At 43.9% G+C, this 19,543-nt stretch overlaps 1 protein-coding gene across 3 annotated transcripts in view; it reads right to left on the bottom strand.

Moving 5' to 3' along the window:
- The window catches only part of LOC125448044 (tetraspanin-15-like), a 153,331-nt gene that overhangs the window by 45,309 nt on the left and 88,479 nt on the right, over nucleotides 1–19,543 (bottom strand). For all 3 annotated transcript variants that reach the window (XM_048522984.2, XM_048522985.1, XM_048522987.2), the window contains exon 5: nucleotides 13,245–13,361. In XM_048522984.2, coding sequence (XP_048378941.1) covers nucleotides 13,245–13,361 — 117 coding nt within the window. The remainder of the gene's footprint in view (nucleotides 1–13,244; nucleotides 13,362–19,543) is intronic.

Below are 19,543 nucleotides of genomic sequence, written 5' to 3'. Positions count from 1 at the left end.
ATGTACAATTTCTTTGTAATCTTCTATCTTTATGAGCACATACAATGGTTCTGCAGTACAGGTGGAATATAAAATACATCTCCAAAACAGCAGCCCATGCACACTCTGCTGAAAACTCCCTCAGAATAAGCTAGTGCATCACCAACTGAGCTAGATTTTGTCAGCTCCCATGAGCTGCAAAGATCAATAATTTAGTTTCAAGTTGTTTACCAAGGTATGTGGCAAAGCAACAGTATATTTCTCTGGACTCACTCAAAGAATAGAACGGAATTTTGTTTTACATCCACCTGAAAGGGCAGATTAGGGCTGAGCTTAACCTTTCTACAGTCTTGAGCACAATCCATTGTAGCACTGAGGCACTGTCAGAGGCTCAGTACTGAGGGAGTGTTGCACTGTCGAAGGGTCAGCACTAAGGGACCGGTGCACTGTTGGAGGGTCAGTACTGAGGGAGTGTTGCACTGTCGAAGGGTCAGCACTAAGGGACCGGTGCACTGTTGGAGGGTCAGTACTGAGGGAGTGTTGCACTGTCGAAGGGTCAGCACTAAGGGACCGGTGCACTGTTGGAGGGTCAGTACTGAGGGAGTGTTGCACTGTCGAAGGGTCAGCACTAAGGGACCGGTGCACTGTTGGAGGGTCAGTACTGAGGGAGTGTTGCACTGTCGAAGGGTCAGCACTAAGGGACCGGTGCACTGTTGGAGGGTCAGTACTGAGGGAGTGTTGCACTGTCGAAGGGTCAGCACTAAGGGACCGGTGCACTGTTGGAGGGTCAGTACTGAGGGAGTGTTGCACTGTCAAAGGGTCAGTACTAAGGGACCGCTGCACTGTTGGAGAGCTAATACTGAGGGATTGCTGCACTGTGGGATGGTCAGTACTGAAGAAGTGCTGCACTGTCAGACTCTCAGTAGTGAGGGAGTGCTGCACCATCAGAGTGTCAGTACTGAGGGAGTGCTGCACTGTCAGACTCTCAGTACTGAGGGAGTGCTGCACCATCAGAGTGTCAGTACTGAGGGAGTGCTGCACTGTCAGAGGGTCAGTGCTGAGGGAGTGTTGCACTGTCAGAGGGTCAGTACTGAGGGAGTGCTGCACTGTCAGAGGGTCAGTACTGAGGGAGTGCCGCACTGTCAGAGTGTCAGTACTGAGGGAGTGCTGCACCATCAGAGGGTCAGTACTGAGGGAGTGCTGCACCATCAGAGGGTCAGTACTGAGGGAGTGCTGCACTGTCAGAGGGTCAGTACTGAGGGAGTGCTGCACTGTCAGACTCTCAGTACTGAGGGAGTGCTGCACCATCAGAGTGTCAGTACTGAGGGAGTGCTGCACTGTCAGAGGGTCAGTACTGAGGGAGTGCTGCACTGTCAGAGGGTCAGTACTGAGGGAGTGCTGCACCATCAGAGGGTCAGTACTGAGGGAGTGCTGCACTGTCAGAGGGTCAGTACTGAGGGAGTGCTGCACTGTCAGACTCTCAGTACTGAGGGAGTGCTGCACCATCAGAGTGTCAGTACTGAGGGAGTGCCGCACTGTCAGAGGGTCAGTGCTGAGGGAGTGCTGCACCATCAGAGGGTCAGTACTGAGGGAGTGCTGCACTGTCAGAGTGTCAGTACTGAGGGAGTGCTGCACCATCAGAGTGTCAGTACTGAGGGAGTGCTGTCCGTTCAAAGGGTCAGTATAAGGGAGCACTGCACTATCTGAGAGTCAACACTGAGAGTGTGCCGCACTGAAAAGGGTTGGCTGAAGGAGCGCGGTTCAGGTGGGGAATCAGCACTGATGGGGAGCTACACTTTCAGAGCTGGTGTCCACTGCTGTTTTGGAGGGATTATTCTGAAGGAATGCTGTCATGCTGGCAGGAGCATAGAGAGGGAGATGTTATTCTCCAGAAAACTAATTCCACTGAAGCACCATCTGACCTTTTGGATGGATGTAAAAGATTTGACAATAGCACTGGAGTACAATTGGATAGCTTTTCCTGGTGTCTTCAGCAACATGTATATCCCTTGAGTAACATCTCTAAAACAAATTACTTGGTCATTATCCCACTGTTGGTGACGTTAGCTTGCTGTTGAAAATTAATTGCCACGTTTTGTGACCTTAAGTGATTAAATGCTGGGCCAAAAAGACGTTTGGGCATGTTGATGTTTTTACCCTCATATGAATACCATAGCTAATTTTCTTTGAATCGATCAGCTCTTGAACATGTCGCAAGTAGCAGCTTTATTTTAGCTTTATGTTAATGATTTTCCTCTGAAATACTGAGCGCTGATAACCTTAATTTTACTTGAAATGTTATCTCTATTTCTCTCTCCACAGCCTTAATTTAGGGCATTAGTGAGACTGCAATTGGTGTGCTTTATACAGTATTGGTCTTCTTATTTAAGGATGGTTACATTCGAGGTAGATCAGAGAAGGTCTCCAGGCCTAACACATGGAATGTGCGGCTCCTCTTGCATGAAAATATTAAACAGGCTATGCTTACATCTGATGCAACTTGACTGAAATACAACCATTTAAGACAGAATGAACAGAAATCTTTTCTCTCAGAATTTCATGAGTCTTTGGTGCTCTCTTCCTCAGAATGTGGTGGAAACACAGTCTTTGAATTCTCTAAAGACCTAGGTGCTTTGCAAGTGGATTAAAGCTTGTCTGGGATAGAAAGGAATGTGGAGCTGAGATTATATTCAAATCTGCAGTCCTGCAGTTCCATCTTCTCATGTATCTCTGGTTTGTTGAGCTTCGGCAAACTGCTAGAAAGAACCAATACAACCAACAGATTCCCTGTTTGATCTGAGAAGGAAAAACATAATTTACAGTGGATATATTCAAGTCACTCAGAGGAAATTTTGAAGAGCAGGCAGAGGTTCCATCTTCTCATGTATCTCTGGTTTGTTGAGCTTCGGCAAACTGCTAGAAAGAACCAATACAACCAACAGATTCCCTGTTTGATATGTTCTAAGTACTGTGAGTTGTGGGATGAGTATTGACCAAGCCACAGGGAAGGAGTAGCCTGGTCTTAAAAAGGAATCAACATTTTTACAACAGGAGATTACATGAAATTGCAATGATGATACCAGAGTAAGGGGAGATGATTTTATGTGGTTGAAACGAGACCTCTAACAGAGGCACATAATAAAGACTCAAATGAAAGGAACCCAATATTTACAGAGGCACTGCACAACCAATAGCTCCCTGTCTTGCATATGCCTTTGAGCTTAAACAGGCTCTCCTTAATTCTACATTAATCTGAGTGCAAGTACTGCTTTATTTGTTACATCACATCAACGAAAAAAGTATAATTGCTAAATAAAATGGCATCCTGCTGTTCTAATCTGTGATCAGAAAACTGTCAAACAATCTGAATTCACATTTCTGCAATAAAGTTACCTATTTATGCAAAGGATGGGTGTGACCATCATTCATACCTCATTAATGTAAAGTTAGAGGTTTTATGGGACACAAGAAGGCTATTCAGCCCATCAACTTTATGCTGATTTACTGTAGAGTAGATTAATCCTATTTATTTTTCCTTTCTTCCTGGATTCCAACAGATTTATTTCTCGTGTCAATGACTCCATGATATTGGCATTATATATTCCTAAAGAATCCTAATCTGGTCTTTTAAAAGTGGATTCAAAATGGCTCTCAGAATTCACAACTCTTGTGGATTGAGCTGAAACTGGGGCTCCACCATACCTACCTCAAGAAGAAATTGCAAGAACAAAAACAAAGTTGCTGGAAAAGCTCAGCAGGTCCAGCAGCATCTGAGGAGGAAAAACATAATTTACAGTGGATATATTCAAGTCACTCAGAGGAAATTTTGAAGAGCAGGCAGAGGTTCAAATGGCCAGGAAAAAGTTGAGAGTTTAAGAAGGCAAGCCGATCATTTTAAATTATTTTTATTTAATTCATGGAATATATATGTTGCTAGCTGGGCCAGTATTTATTGCCCGTCCCATACTGTTTGATTTTGTTCAATAGCGCCTCTGTGAACACATTTTCAAAAATTAATTCAGGGGATATAGACTGCCCATTCCTAGTTGCCCTTGAGAATATGGTGGTGAGCTGCCTTACTGAACCACACCAGTCCATTTTTGAAGGTGAACCTGCAATGCCACTAGGAAAGGAGTTTCAGGATTTTGACCCAGTGTCAAAGAATGGCGATTTACTTCCAAGCAGGATGGTGAGTGGCTTGAAGGGGAACTTGAGGGGGATGGTGTTCTTGTATATCTGCTGCCTTTGTCCTTTGAGATGGTTGTGTCATCCTTGTAAGTGGTAGAGGTTGTAAGTTTGGAAGGTACAATTGAGAGGTTTTGGTGAATTTCTGCAGTGCATCTTTATGACAATTCACACCTTTGCTCTGAGCATTGGGGACTGCACAAATGAACTTAATTGAATTGAATTGGATTTATTGTCACCTACTCACATGAGTAGAGTGAAAAGTTTATAAGTCGCCAACTTACGGCGCCATCTTAGGTACAAAGGTACCATGGTACAGAATAAAGCAGAAAAATAAATAAAACAAAGTTAAAAAGTTAAACATTGCAGTCCTTCTTTCTGGATGCCGGTACAAAATGAGCAGGATTGAAGCCAGGAATTGATTCCATGAAATCTCCCTTTCAGATTGCAGATAACCTTTCAGGTCCACAACAATCAAACCTCTCTTAACCTTTCACAACAAATCAATCCTCAGGAAGGGCATCAGAAAGCCAAGTAATGTTCCAATTGGAAGAAAAACTAGAAATTGTTTCTCCCACATCTACCACAAGCCATTCATTCTAACATTAAGTTACTTGCTTGTGGAATTATTTGTAAGCCCTCTTACTGGTTGCTTTTTCATTATTTCACAGGGGCAAATGTCGCTTCTTTTTTTGTTTGCTTTTCCTGTTGTTTAATAAATGTTAACATTTTCAAGTGTTTGAAGACTTCCCAGCACGTGATACTCCCATGCTGAAAAAAATGATCAGATGTTATGTGAGAAAGAGCAGATGTCACTCTGACTAAGTTATAACATATGATAGTACTGAGGACATGTAGCCTCTGTGGCTTCATTCTTATAGTCGCAGTTACAATGATAGTTGATCAGACGTGTGATGACGTAAAATTGCAATGCGCTTGCGGATGTGAATTTGTATTTTGCAATGATGTGTAACCCTTGCCATTGATGTCTTGTCAAGAGATTTTCTTTTTCATTTCCCTCTTGTTTTGTGTACTGTGAAGGAGTAATCATAGCTGGCAATGTTTGAGTTGTGCAGTGATCGGCTTTAAATGTAGTACCTGTTGTACAAATCCCCAAAGGTCCCATCAGTCATAAACAATTACTCCATTGGCAGGCGCAAGATAACATGAGTGTGTTGCTGTCGTGGTGTGATGCACAGATTACAAGTTAAGTATTGGAAAATTGTGTGAAATAACTCACTAGAGCTCACAGAGAGAAGCCCTTCGTGAAACTGCCATGAAATTGATACCAGGTTGATTGTTTGGCAAAGTTCAGCTCCATTTTATCATTGATACCAATTTCTCCTTTGCTCTCAGGCCTCATGATGCTTAAACCTCACTGGTTCCTAAGCTGAAATCTTGCAAAGCTTCGAGCTGTTCTATTCACGGTCAAGTGCTGTCCTTCCTGCTACATCCAACTACACCAGAACCTTTGTCCATTTGTGACATCTAAAAGTATAGGTATAGCCACAAAAGAGACAGGATTTAATTTGATAGGAATAAGAAACCTTGTTGCACTACTTAAACGTTTTCTCAGTCACCAGAATGAACTTAATAGGTCTTTGGAAGTTGTGTCAGATATCATGTTCTGTCACTATAATGGTTTGTGTCTTGCATCCATAAAGCAAGCATCGAATTATCTAAAATTATGATGGACATGATCCTAACATTTGGACGTGTTTTTATGCATGTGCACTCTGATTTCTAAATGTTTACCCTCAGCATTTATCCAATATACAACGTTTAGGCTAGTTGTAACCAGTTCCCCTTGAACTTTGGTAACCTCCTTGATCTTAGTTCCATTGTTCTCTGTAGCCAATAGCTGTTGGCTGCTGTTTAAATTAGTTAGGCCAATTTTCTTTCAGGCCTGATTTCTCCTGCTGCAGATCAATTTGCAATGTCCAGGGTGATCACTTGACCACAAAGGGTTGCTTGTTTTGTAGTTGCTTAGTTCTTGGAGAAGACAACATAAGCTTCAGGTGAGAATGGTTAAGATCATTGCTCCAAACCATGGTTTTTACTGAATAAATAAAAATGGAAAGTTCTGCAGAAACTCAGCACAGAGATAGTCAAGAAGGATGCTTTTAAAAGAAAAGGCAGCCAAGTCGGTTTTGATACAGTGTGGAGCTGGAGGAACATAGCAGGTCAGGCAGCATCAGAGGAGTAGGAGGGTCAACGTTTTGGGCCTGGACACTTCACTCATCCTGATGAAGGGTCTGGGTGTGAAACGTTGACTCTCCTGCTCCTCTACTGCTGACTGACCTGCTGTGTTCCTCCAGATCCACACTGTATTAACTCGAACTCCAGCATCTGCAGTTCTTGCTATCTCCAGGCAATTCGATTTGGTGGCTCATGAGGATCTCATCTTGGGAAGAGAAGGCTGCCGTTGGTAGTGGGTTTACTCAAGAGGAGTGACAAGAGAATCAATGGATTCCAATTCACTCTAGAAAACGACAATGTTGTCGAGGAGAATACTGAGATACAGGCTACTAGACTAGGTGGGATTGAGGTTCACAAGGAAGAGGTATTAGAAATCCTTCAGAGGGTGAAGATTGATAAGTCCCCTGGGCCGGATGGGATTTATCCTAGGATCCTCTGGGAAGCCAGGGAGGAGATTGCCGAGCCTTTGGCATTGATCTTTAACTCATCATTGTCTACAGGAATAGTGCCAGATGACTGGAGGATAGCAAATGTGATTCCCCTGTTCAAGAAGGGGAGTAGAGACAACCTGGTAATTATAGACCAGTGAGCCTTACCTCAGTTGTTGGTAAAGTGTTGGAAAAAGTTATAAGAGATAGGATTTATAATCATCTAGAAAAGAATAAATTGATTAGGGATAGTCAGCACGGTTTAGTGAAGGGTACGTCGTGCCTCACAAACCCTATTGAGTTCTTGAGAAGGTGACCAAACAGGTAGATGAGAGTCAACTGGTTGATGTGGTGTATATGGATTTCAGCAGGGCATTCGATAAGGTTCCCCACAGCAGGCTATTGTACAAAATGCGGAGGAATGGGATTGTGAGAGATATAGCAGTTTGGATCGGAAATTGGCTTGCTGAAAGAAGACAGAGGGTGGTAGTTGATGGGAAATGTTCATCCTGGAGACCAGTTACTAGTGGTGTACCGCAAGGGTCAGTGTTGGGTCCACTGCTGTTTGTCATTTTTATAAATGACCTGGATGAGGGCGTAGAAGGATGGGTTCGTAAATTTGCAGACGACACTAAGGTCAGTGGAGTTGTGGATAGTGACGAAGGATGCTATACGTTGCAGAGAGACATTGATAAGCTGCAGAGCTGGGCTGAGAGGTGGCAAATGGAGTTTAATGCAGACAAGTGTGAGGTGATGCACTTTGGTAGGAGTAACCGGAAGGCAAAGCACTGGGCTAATGGTAAGATTCTTAGTAGTGTAGATGAGCAGAGAGATCTCGGTGTCCATGTACACAGATCCTTGAAAGTTGCCACCCAGGTTGACAGGGCTGTTAAGAAGGCAGACAGTGTTTTAGCTTTTATTAATAGATGGATCGAGTTCCGGAACCAAGAGGTTATGCTGCAGCTGTACAAAACTCTGGTGTGGCCGCACTTGGAGTAATGCGTACAGTTCTGGTCACCGCATTATAAGAAGGATGTGGAAGCTTTGGAAAGGGTGCAGAGGAGATTTACTAGGATGTTGCCTGGTATGGAGGGAAGGTCTTATGAGGAAAGGCTGAGGGACTTGAGGCTGTCTTCATTAGAGAGAAGAAGGTTGAGAGGTGACTTAATTGAGACATATAAAATAATCAGAGGGTTAGATAGGGTGGATAGGGAGAGCCTTTTTCCGAGGATGGTGACGGCGAGCATGAGGGGCCATAGCTTTAAATTGAGGGGTGAAAGATATAGGACAGATGTCAGAGGTAGTTTCTTTACTCAGAGAGTAGTAAGGGAATGGAACGCTTTGCCTGCAACGGTAGTAGATTCGCCAACTTTAAGTACATTTAAGTCATCATTGGACAAGCGTATAGAATAGTGTAGGTTAGATGGGCTTGAGATCGGTATGACAGGTCGGCACAACATCGAGGGCCGAAGGGCCTGTACTGTGCTGTAATGTTCTATGTTTTATGTTCTATGACATCTGTGTGGATCCTCTTACGTTTGCTTTCAAAATGGGACAGGCAGTGCATTGATGATAGGTAATGAGATGGCTTGCAATGAGCCAAAAAGAGCCTGAAAGTCTCAAAATGCGTAAGCCTTCACTTCAATGGATATTTAAAGCTAATTGTAGGTAATATTTAAAAAAAACACAAAGCCACAAACCCTTACTTTGTGAATTCAATAACACTTTCAAATCAGCTTTCAGATTGCAACTAACGTGTAATCTAGCTTCAGCTTCATTACACACAGGCAGTCATTCATATCTTTCACATGACAGCATTATAAATCAATGTTTTCATAGTGAACACATCGTTATGATGTTACTGATGTTGTTAGAAGCAGGATGACTGCTGTGATTTGAAGACCAGCAGTGAGAAATTTAGCAACATTTCATATCGAGAAATAGGGTCATATTCGTGTGTTCATGATCAAGTATCCTTCAATTTGGGCCACTTTATAAATTTCTCACCAGTAATTTTTACAAATGTCTGTGCTGTCCATATACAATAATAAAAATCTTCAACTCACAAACACACTGGAGCTTTAACAGATATTTACAGCTTGAAGGCAACCTGCTCAGTTATTCGCACTACATTCAACAGTCATGTCCATCTTGCAAACTTTAACCCAAGACCCTCTTCCTCCAGTTAAGAAGAGAGGGAGGCAGAAGATGGGAAATTACAGGCCTACTAACCTGACCTCGGCTATCTGTAGGTTTAGAATCCATTAAGGATGAGATCACAGAGCCCCTGGAACAGCATGATAAAATAGGGCTGAGTCAGCACAGCTTTATCAAGGAGAAATCATGCCTGACAAATCTGTTAGAATCCTTTGAGGAAGTAACAAGCAAGTTAGACAAAGGAGAGCCGTGGATGTGATCTATTTAGATCTCCTTTATCAACGCACTACATTGGAGGCTGCGATAAGAAAGCCCATGGTGTAAGGGGCAAGGTACTGGCATGGATCTTGGATTGGCTGACTGGCAGAAGGCAGAGAGTGGGGATAATAGGGGCTTTTACAGGGGGGGCAGTTGATGATTAGTGGAGTTCTGCAGGGGTCGGTGTTGGAACCACAACTATTCACTTCATATTTTAACAATCTGGGCAAAGGAACTGAGGGCATTGTTGCAAAGTTTACAAATGACACAAGGACAGGTGGAGGGACAGGGAATGTTGAGGAAGCAGGGGAGGCTGCAGAAGGACTTAGGCAGGGTGGGAGAGTGGGCAAAGAAGTGGCAGATGAAATACAATGTAGGATGCACTTGGGTAGGAAGAAAAGCAGCATAGACTGTTTTCTAAATAGGGAAAGGCTTAAACAATCTGAAGCACTAAGCAATTTGGGAGTCTTAGTTCCGGATTCTTTTAAGGTTAACATGCTGGTTCAGTTGGCAGTTCGGAAAGCAGATGTAATATTAGTATTCAGTTCAAGAGTTCCAAAATGCAACAGCAGGGACGTGAGGCTGTACAAGGCTCAGGGCAGACAGAATTTGGAGTATTGTTAGCAGTTTTTGGCCTCAGACCTAAGAAAGGTTGTGCTGGCCTTGGAGTGGTCCAGTGGAGGCTTGTAAGAATAATCCCAGGGCTGAACGGCTTGACATATGAGGAGCAGTTGAAGATTCTGGGTCTGTACTCAATGGAGTACAGAAGGATGAGGAGAAATCTGATTAAAATTTATACGGAAAAGCCTGGATAGAGTGAATATGGAGAAGGTATTTCCACTGGTAGGAGAGGCTCAGGCCCAAAGGGACAGCCTAAGAGTGCAGGGAGGGCCCTGTAGAACTGAGGTGAGGAGGAATTTCTTTGCTCAAAGGGTAGTAAATCTGTGGAATTGAATGAATGTGAAGACCAAGTCATTGAGTGTATTTAAGATGGAGATATATAGGTTCTTCATTAGTAAGGGGTTGTAAGGTTATGGGGAAAAGGCAAGAGAATGGGGTTGGGAGACATATCAGCCATGATCGAATGGCAAAGCAAACTAAATGCCTAAATGACCTAATTCTGCTCCTATATCTTATGTCCTATGACATATGGCAAAGTGCACTTCCTCTGTTCCATTGTCTAAATATTCAGTTTCCGGACGTGACCCTCACTGGCACTGCCACAAACTGAGGTCTGCAGCTGTTGACCTGAGAAGCTGCCCCTAAACACATTTACAAGTCAGCCAATCCAACACATTCACTGTTATTTCTACTATTGCTCGCTTTTCATATTTCCATAGATCACTGTTTCACACATTTCTCTTTTCACACCTACACACTCACTGTTTTTGCGCTTTCACACACCTCACATTTGATTCACTGTGTCCTAGTCAGTACACCATTGTGGATACATTCATTGAATATCTGATTAGGCAAGCATAACAGCTTACTTTACATAAACTATTCATTCCTTTTGATCATGCTGGTGTGTACTGTTCGTCTTCAACAAGAAGCCTTGTCAAATATAGTGGAAGATGGTTCCTGAAACCATGTTCAAAATGCTTTTTCTTCTTCCTCAGTGGGTAGTACGGTGGCTCAGTGGTGAGCACTGCTGCCTCACAGCACCAGAGACCCACGTTTGATTGCACCTTTGGGCTACTGTCTGTGTGGAGTTTGCACATTTTTTTCATGTCTGTGTACGGTTCCTCTGAATGTTCCAGTTTCTTCACAGAGTCCAAAGATGAGCAGGTTGGGGTGGATTGGCCATGCTAAATTGCCCGTAGTGACCAGGCTAAGTGGATTAGCCATGTTAAATTGCCCTGCTGTGTAGGTTAGGTGGATTTACCATGTGAAATATAGAGTGGGGGGGTTGGGATGGTGTTTAGAGGGTCAGTGTGGACCAAATGGTCTGCTTCCACACTGCAAGGATTCTGTGAATATTGTCCTTAACTTGTTTTGTTTAGCACTGTCTGAGTTAAAGGGCATGCAGGACACCAGAGAAAACCCTCTTGGTGCCTACTTCTCCCTGTGAAGAAGACTCTGACCAGTGACTGAGACCTCTTCCCCAAAGGGCCAACTGCAGTCAAGCATAAAACTCCTTCAACAAATCCCTTCATGGCTCAAAACAGTGAAAAGCTGGAGAAGTCCTTCAAAGAAAATTGTTTTGTCGAACATTCAAAGAGTGCCTGCTCTTCTGAAGTAATTGCCTTTGCTCAGATCCACTGACAAAAGATAATCAGAAAAACGTCATTGACAACGAGCCTTCAAAATTGTAAGTAGACTGGAAAACAAATGGCGAATTTCATCACATAACTCAAACAAGATTTTTCTTGGTCAACGGTGAAGAAAATTAATCAAAATGCAAAGCAGGCACTCAAATTGCTATCACCCACTGTGAAGTTACACTACAGATGCCAGATCAAAGTTCACAAGAGGGCAAGACATACTAATGATGCATGCTGCATAATTAGAAGTCAAACTGTTTCCATGCACTTATCTCAAGAGGAGCACTAATGGTAAATTCAGCTTGAAGGTATTGATTGCACAAGGTGTTAGGCTCTGAGTAATGGATCCCTGATCAATGGTGTGACTCTTTGATCTTTTACTTATAAATTCTGTGTCTGATACTAACTCTCTCACTAACACCTGAAGGAGTGAGGCTCCAAAAGCTTGTATTTTCAAATAAACCCGTTGGACTGCAACCTGGTGTCATGTGATTTCTGACGCTGACACTAAACAACTGTGAGAAGGAACTTAGCTCTTATAACTGCGTAACCATGAACCAAGCCCCGGTTGGAGTTTGCTATCGTCTCAATACACATAAACTCTTTATGGGACAAATACTGTTGTACTTCTTGCAGACTTTTGCAGTCCTTTTGTACAATTTAATCGGGGATTCAACCAAATATTCTGCTCATTCTCCCTGATACATAACTTGAGTTCAAAACATAAAATGTTTCAATGACCTTCATTCTTATGAATACTCAGTTTCCCGAATTGTAAACAGATCCATTAACAATTGTTAAATGAAATGACCCAGTTACGGGTCACTGGGCCCAAAACATTAACTCTGATTTCTGTCCGCAGATGCTGCCTGACCTGCTGGGATTTCCCCGCAATTTTGGTGGCTCAATGGTTAGCACTGCTGCCTCACAGTCTCATGGACCCAGGTTCAATTCCAGCTTTGGGTGACTGTTTGTATGGAATTTGCATATTCTCCCTATTTCTGTGTGGGTTTCCTCCGGGTGCTCCGGTTTCCTCCCACAGTCCAAAAGTGGGCAGATGAGGTGGATTGTACATGCTAAATTATCCATAATGTCCAGGGATGTGCAGGCTAGATGGATTAGCCATGGGAAATGCAGGGATAGGTTATGGCTGTTCAGAGGTGTGGTATGGACTCAATGGGCAGAATAGCCTGCTTCCACAGTGTAAGGATTCTATGAAATGTAGTGAAGCAACAGGTGAGATTTATTGAGTTAAGATGCTTTGGATAGAGCATGTCTTTGTTAAACTTTCTGGTCTTAATGAGCCATTCAGTGATTCTCCTGAACTGTGATACTAAGTAAAAAACGAAGGAAGAGCAAAATGTGTATTTTTTCAAGTGGCCATTAATCTTGTGGCCTATACAGCTCCAACTATAAGTTTTCCAAACTACTGTGGTATTGAAAAGTGATTGGATACTGAACTCATAATTTTTACGCTCACACCCAGGAGACCTGTAAGCAAGGCATCACAAAGTACAAGGTTAATTGACACAGTCTCTGAAAACTCTCCAGTATCCTGTTGTTTTTTGCACCACACTGTACTGAGCAGATAGCCAAACATAGCTTCTAGAACTATATTGTGTGCATCGCACTCCAATTCAGTGTTGGTAATAGCTTACAGGGGCCGTGAAAGTGCACCTTGACAGCTCAAAGTTGAAGCACCAAATGAAAAAGGAAAGCCAGTTTTAACAGGTAACGGGATACACATTGCAGACATTGTGGATTTCAATCGTACCTGATTCCTCACACAGCAAGTGTACGGTGCTCCACAGGCCAGTGGTCCAGGTGCGTCACAAGCATGGTATTGATTCACAGCCCAGTCCATGTAGTCATCTCCCCCACAGCATGAAAACTGTTGGGAAGAAAAAGGTTCAAATTATTGAACAGCCCTGCAGAGACATCAGTTTCAGAAATATATTCTTCTTTGAGTTGTTAGTGTTGTGTTTGGGAGTGAAAAAACGTTTGTGTTTAATCAGGTATAGGACTTGTGTTATTAATGATGCTATAATTGCACAATCTTCAGGTCGATCAAGGAACAGAAATTTGAAATATTTTCCAGCTTGCTGGCTCACTGAAATCCAACAGGAGAAAAGCTCCTTTTATACAGTCTCCATCAAACACTCCCAGGACAGGGACAGCATGGAGTTAAATTTAAAATAAAGCTCCTCCTACATTGTCCCCATCAAATGCTCCCAGGCCAGGTACAGAATGGAGTTAGATGCAGAATAAACCCTCTCCTACACTGTCCCCATCAAACTCTCCCAGAACAAGTACAGCATGGAGTTAGACATAAGCTAAAGCTCCCTCTACATGGCCCCAGTCAAACTCTCCCAGGACAGGTACAGCATCAAGTTAGATACAGAGTAAAGATCCCTCCACACGGATCCCAATAAACCTTCCCAGGACATTTACAGCACAGAGTTGGATACAGAGTAAAGTGTCCTCTAAACTGTCCCCATCCAACACTGCTGGGCGTGAAATTTGAAAAGACAGATGAAATGATGTGGAAGAACCATTGATTGTTCTTTCTGCAGCCATTCCTCCAGTTTTATGAGTGACTGTCAGAAGAACACCTGCAGATAATCCTGCAATCTGTTAAAAAAGCACCTACTGAAATGTAGTGTAGTTTACTTCCGCTCTCCATCCCAAAACCTCAAGACTGAACATGTCAAATTCATCACCATCAGGATGGCACTTGCTGATGGAAAGCTATTTAGAGTTTTCTACCAGAGGGAGGCTTCAGCTCCCATATAGAACATAGAACATAGAACAGTACAGCACAGAACAGGCCCTTCAGCCCACAATGTTGTGCCGACCATTGATCCTCATGGATGCACCCTCAAATTTCTGTGACCATATGCATGTCCAGCAGTCTCTTAAATGACCCCAATGACCTTGCTTCCACAACTGCTGCTGGCAACGCATTCCATGCTCTCACAACTCTCTGCGTAAAGAACCTGCCTCTGACATCCCCTCTATACTTTCCACCAACCAGCTTAAAACTATGACCCCTCGTGCTAGCCATTTCTGCCCTGGGAAATAGTCTCTGGCTATCGACTCTATCTATGCCTCTCATTATCTTGTATACCTCAATTAGGTCCCCTCTCCTCCTCCTTTTCTCCAATGAAAAGAGACCGAGCTCAGTCAACCTCTCTTCATAAGATAAGCCCTCCAGTCCAGGCAGCATCCTGGTAAACCTCCTCTGAACCCTCTCCAAAGCATCCACATCTTTCCTATAATAGGGCGCCCAGAACTGGACGCAGTATTCCAAGTGCGGTCTAACCAAAGTTTTATAGAGCTGCAACAAGATCTCACGACTCTTAAACTCAATCCCCCTGTTAATGAAAGCCAAAACACCATATGCTTTCTTAACAACCCTGTCCACTTGGGTGGCCATTTTAAGGGATCTATGTATCTGCACACCAAGATCCCTCTGTTCCTCCACGCTGCCAAGAATCCTATCCTTAATCCTGTACTCAGCTTTCAAATTCGACCTTCCAAAATGCATCACCTCGCATTTATCCAGGTTGAACTCCATCTGCCACCTCTCAGCCCATCTCTGCATCCTGTCAATGTCCCGCTGCAGCCTACAACAGCCCTCTACACTGTCAACGACACCTCCGACCTTTGTGTCGTCTGCAAACTTGCTGACCCATCCTTCAATTCCCTCGTCCAAGTCATTAATAAAAATTACAAACAGTAGAGGCCCAAGGACAGAGCCCTGTGGAACCCCACTCACCACTGACTTCCAGGCAGAATATTTTCCTTCTACTACCACTCGCTGTCTTCTGTTGGCCAGCCAATTCTGTATCCAAGCAGCTAAGTTCCCCTGTATCCCATTCCTCCTGACCTTCTGAATGAGCCTTCCATGGGGAACCTTATCAAATGCCTTACTGAAGTCCATATACACCACATCCACAGCTTGACCCTCATCAACCTTACTAGTCACATCCTCAAAAAACTCGATAAGGTTTGTAAGGCATGACCTACCCCTCACAAAGCCGTGTTGACTGTATTTGATCAAGCCATGCTCTTCCAGATGGTCATAAATCTTATCCCTCAGAATCCTTTCTAACACCTTGCAGACGACAGACGTGAGACTTACCGGTCTATAATTGCCGGGGATTTCCCTATTTCCTTTCTTGAAGAGAGGAATTACATTTGCCTCTCTCCAGTCCTCAGGTACGACTCCAGTGGAGAGCGAGGATGCAAAGATCTTCGCAAGTGGCGAAGCAATTGCATTTCTCGCTTCCCAAAGCAGCCGAGGACAAATCTGATCCGGGCCTAGCGACTTGTCAATCTTAATGTTTGACAAAATTTTCAGTACATCAGCTTCCTCTATCTCTATCCATTCCAGCATGCACACCTGCTCTTCAAAGGTTTCATTCACTACACAGGTCGTTTCTTTCGTAAAGACAGAAGCAAAAAACTCATTTAGGGCTTCCCCTACCTCCTCAGGCTCCACACACAAGTTCCCTATGCTATCCCTGATCGGCCCTACTCTTTCTTTGACCATTCTCTTATTCCTCACGTAAGTGTAAAATGCCTTTGTGTTTTCCCGGATTCCTTCTGCCAAGCCTTTCTCGTGCCCCCTCCTGGCTCTCCTCAGACCATTTTTGAGCTCCTTCCTTGCCTGCATGTAATCCTCTCTAGCTGAACTTGACCCTAGCTTCCTCCACCTTATGTAAGCTACCTTCTTCCTTTTCACTAGAAGCTCCACCGCTCTCGTCATCCAAGGTTCCTTTATCTTACCCCGTCTTGCCTGTCTCAGAGGGACATATTTACTCATCACTCCCAACAACTGTTCCTTAAACCATCTCCACATGTCTATAGTTCCCTTACCATGGAACAACTGCTCCCAGTCCATGCTTCCTAACTCGTGTCTAATCGCATCATAGTTTCCTCTTCCCCAATTAAATATCCTCCCATTCTGCCTAATCCTCTCCTTCTCCATAGCTATGTAGAATGAGAGAGTGTTATGGTCACTATCACCAAAATGCTCTCCCACCACAAGATCTGATACCTGCCCCGGCTCGTTTCCGAGCACCAAGTCTAGAATGGCCTCTCCCCTCGTCGGCCTGTCAACGTACTGCGTTAGGAAACCCTCCTGAACACACCTTACAAAAACAGCTCCATTCAAATCTTCTGCTCGAAGGAGGTTCCAATCAATATTAGGAAAGTTAAAGTCACCCATTACAACAACCCTACTGCGTCCACACTTTTCCAAAATCTGTCGACCTATGCTTTCTACAATCTCCCTGCTGCTATTGGGGGGCCTGTAGTAAACCCCTAACGAGGTGACTACTCCCTTGCTGTTCCTAATTTCCACCCATACTGACTCAGTAGGCAGATCTTCCTCGACAATGGAAGCTTCTGTAGCTGTGATACCCTCTCTGATTAGTAGTGCTACACCCCCCCCTCTTTTTGCCCCCTCCCTATTCTTTTTAAATGTTCTAAACCCTGGAATATCCAGCAACCATTCCAGCCCATGAGAAACCCATGTCTCTGTTATGGCCACAACATCATAGCACCAGGTACTGATCCATGCTCTAAGTTCATCACTTTTATTCCTGATACTCCTTGCATTAAAGCAAACACACTTTAACCGATCCCTTGGTTCCTTCCCAGGAAAATCCTTCCCACTAGCTGGTCTACCTCTTGCTACTGCCTCACCTGCATCAACGCTCACCTCTGGTATACAGCTCAGGTTCCCACCCCCCTGCCATACTAGTTTAAACCCTCTCGAACTACTCGAGCAAACCTTCCACCCAGGACATTGGTCCCCTTCCAGTTCAGATGCAACCCGTCCTTCTTGTACAGGTCCCACCTTCCCCAGAAGGCATCCCAATTATCAACATATCTGAAACCCTCCCTCCTACACCAGCTGCGTAGCCACGTGTTCAGCTGCGCCCGCTCCCTGTTCCTCACCTCGCTATCTCGTGGCACCGGTAGTAAACCAGAGAACACTACTCTGTTCGTCCTGCTCTGCAGCTTCCATCCTAACTCCCTGAAATCACTTTTTATATCCTCAAACCTATTTCTGGCTATATCATTTGTGCCAATATGTAACACGATTTCTGGCTGTTCACCCTCCCCTTTCAGAACTTTATACACCCGATCGGAGACGTCCCGGACCCTGGCACCAGGGAGGCAACATACCTTCCGGGAATCCCGATCTTGCCCACAAAATCTCCTGTCGATTCCCCTAACTATCGAGTCCCCTACCACGAGTACTTTTCTATTCTGCCCCCTTCCCTTCTTTGCCACAGTGTCAGGCTCAGTGCCAGAGAACTGACTACTATGGCTTTCCTCTGGTAGGTCAACCCCCCCAGCAGTATCCAAAACGGTATACTTATTGCTGAGGGGAATGCCCACAGGGGATCTCTGCACTGTCTGTCTGTCCCCTTTCCTCCCCCTAACTGTAACCCATCTATCCTCGTCCTGAGCCTTAGGAGTGACCAACTCCCGATAACTCCTCTCAATTACCCCCTCTGCCTCCCGAATGATCCGTAGTTCATCCAGCTCCAGCTCCATTTCCCTAACACGGTTTTCAAGGAGCTGTAGCTGGGTGCACTTCCCGCAGATGTAGCCAGCGGAGACGTGTGCCACATCTCCCAACTGCCACATTTTGCAGGAGGAGCAAGCAACTGCCCTAGCATCCATACCCCACTTATCTGAACACCCACTCAATACTAAAGCAGAAAGCTCACTTCAAGTAATAATAACAAATTAATAACAAACTTATGTTCAATAGAGAAAGTTTAGAATGAACCTATGGCTCCAGCTGATCAGGAAACTCACCCACTCTTGCCACAATGGAGAGGTTCACGGACGGAACTACAGATTGATAAGTTTGGCTGCATGATGAGACACCTTCTATTGCTGTTAAGCCTGAGGAAGTACTTGAATTGGGAACTTCTGGCCCAGACATTGGGATCTTCACAGAGCCTCCCAACACATCAGCATTAGGACACAGTAAAGTCAAGGGTCCATGATACTTCCTTAATTGGGTGTTTGAGCTTCGGCAGATCACAGACAGATACCTTGGAGATTGGTGTTTATCATTCTCTGTGATGTTCCTCCAATCTTTTTTCATTCCATAAGGTCATTTCAACACTGACTCAAAATATGACATCAAAAATGCTGCCCTTTATTCATCTGCCTCAATGTTCATTTCCTTCTGACGTTAGTCAATAAATAGGTGATAGAACCGATCCCACCTTAGTTCGTAATGTCCTGTCAGTGTGATGAGAAGCTTGCTGATTATGGTGTGAAATTTACCTTTTACTGACCTCAATCCTAATCGCCTTACTCTATTCTCTGAAGTTGCTCAGAAGTGGCAAATTGAAAACTGTAGAGCCACTGAAACTTTTTCTTTCATGCTGAGACCGCAGCCTTGACGTGTGACTGGGCCTTTGAATAAAATAGGAGCAATATGTTCCAGATTCTGAATCACAGAATAAATAAGAAGCACAATCACTAGCTATTTGGTAAATTCTGTGAAAGGAACTATGGTGCATTATCATCATAGGAGATGGCCTTGAGTGTCAGTGAAAGATGACAGGATTGAAAATGAAAGTTTAATGAAAGGCAGGAAACTTTCTTGAGCTTTTATTCTAAATGGCATTACAGCTCAAGGTGTTGCAAACCTCATTGCTAAAAGACTTTCTTGCTCAGGAAATCAGTTCTCCATTTGTTGCTTGTTTCCTCATAAAGCATTTTCTCCAGTAAGAACAGACTGGTAATGTGGAAAGCTGTTTCACATCAGTGACATGTGATGAGATTCTTATTGTGTCTTTGTCCAATCTGTCAATCATAGTTCCATGTTCGCATGCTTATCTCTTAAGTCCACACTGTTGACTTAAATGTCAGCTCAAAAGTATATTGTTGTGTGGATGTGATGGTGCACCATCAAATGTTCTGTCTTCTGGCTGAGACATTAAACTATCCCATAAAAAAAATTAGATAGCAAAGTGTGAAGCTGGATGAACACAGCAGGCCAAGCAGCATCTCAGGAGCACAAAAACTGACGTT

The sequence above is a fragment of the Stegostoma tigrinum genome, chromosome 40 (assembly GCF_030684315.1).
Source record: "Stegostoma tigrinum isolate sSteTig4 chromosome 40, sSteTig4.hap1, whole genome shotgun sequence".
Taxonomy (NCBI): Eukaryota; Metazoa; Chordata; class Chondrichthyes; order Orectolobiformes; family Stegostomatidae; genus Stegostoma; species Stegostoma tigrinum.
The sequence above is the reverse complement of the archived record's forward strand: the minus strand, read 5'-3'. Positions and strand labels throughout refer to the sequence as shown.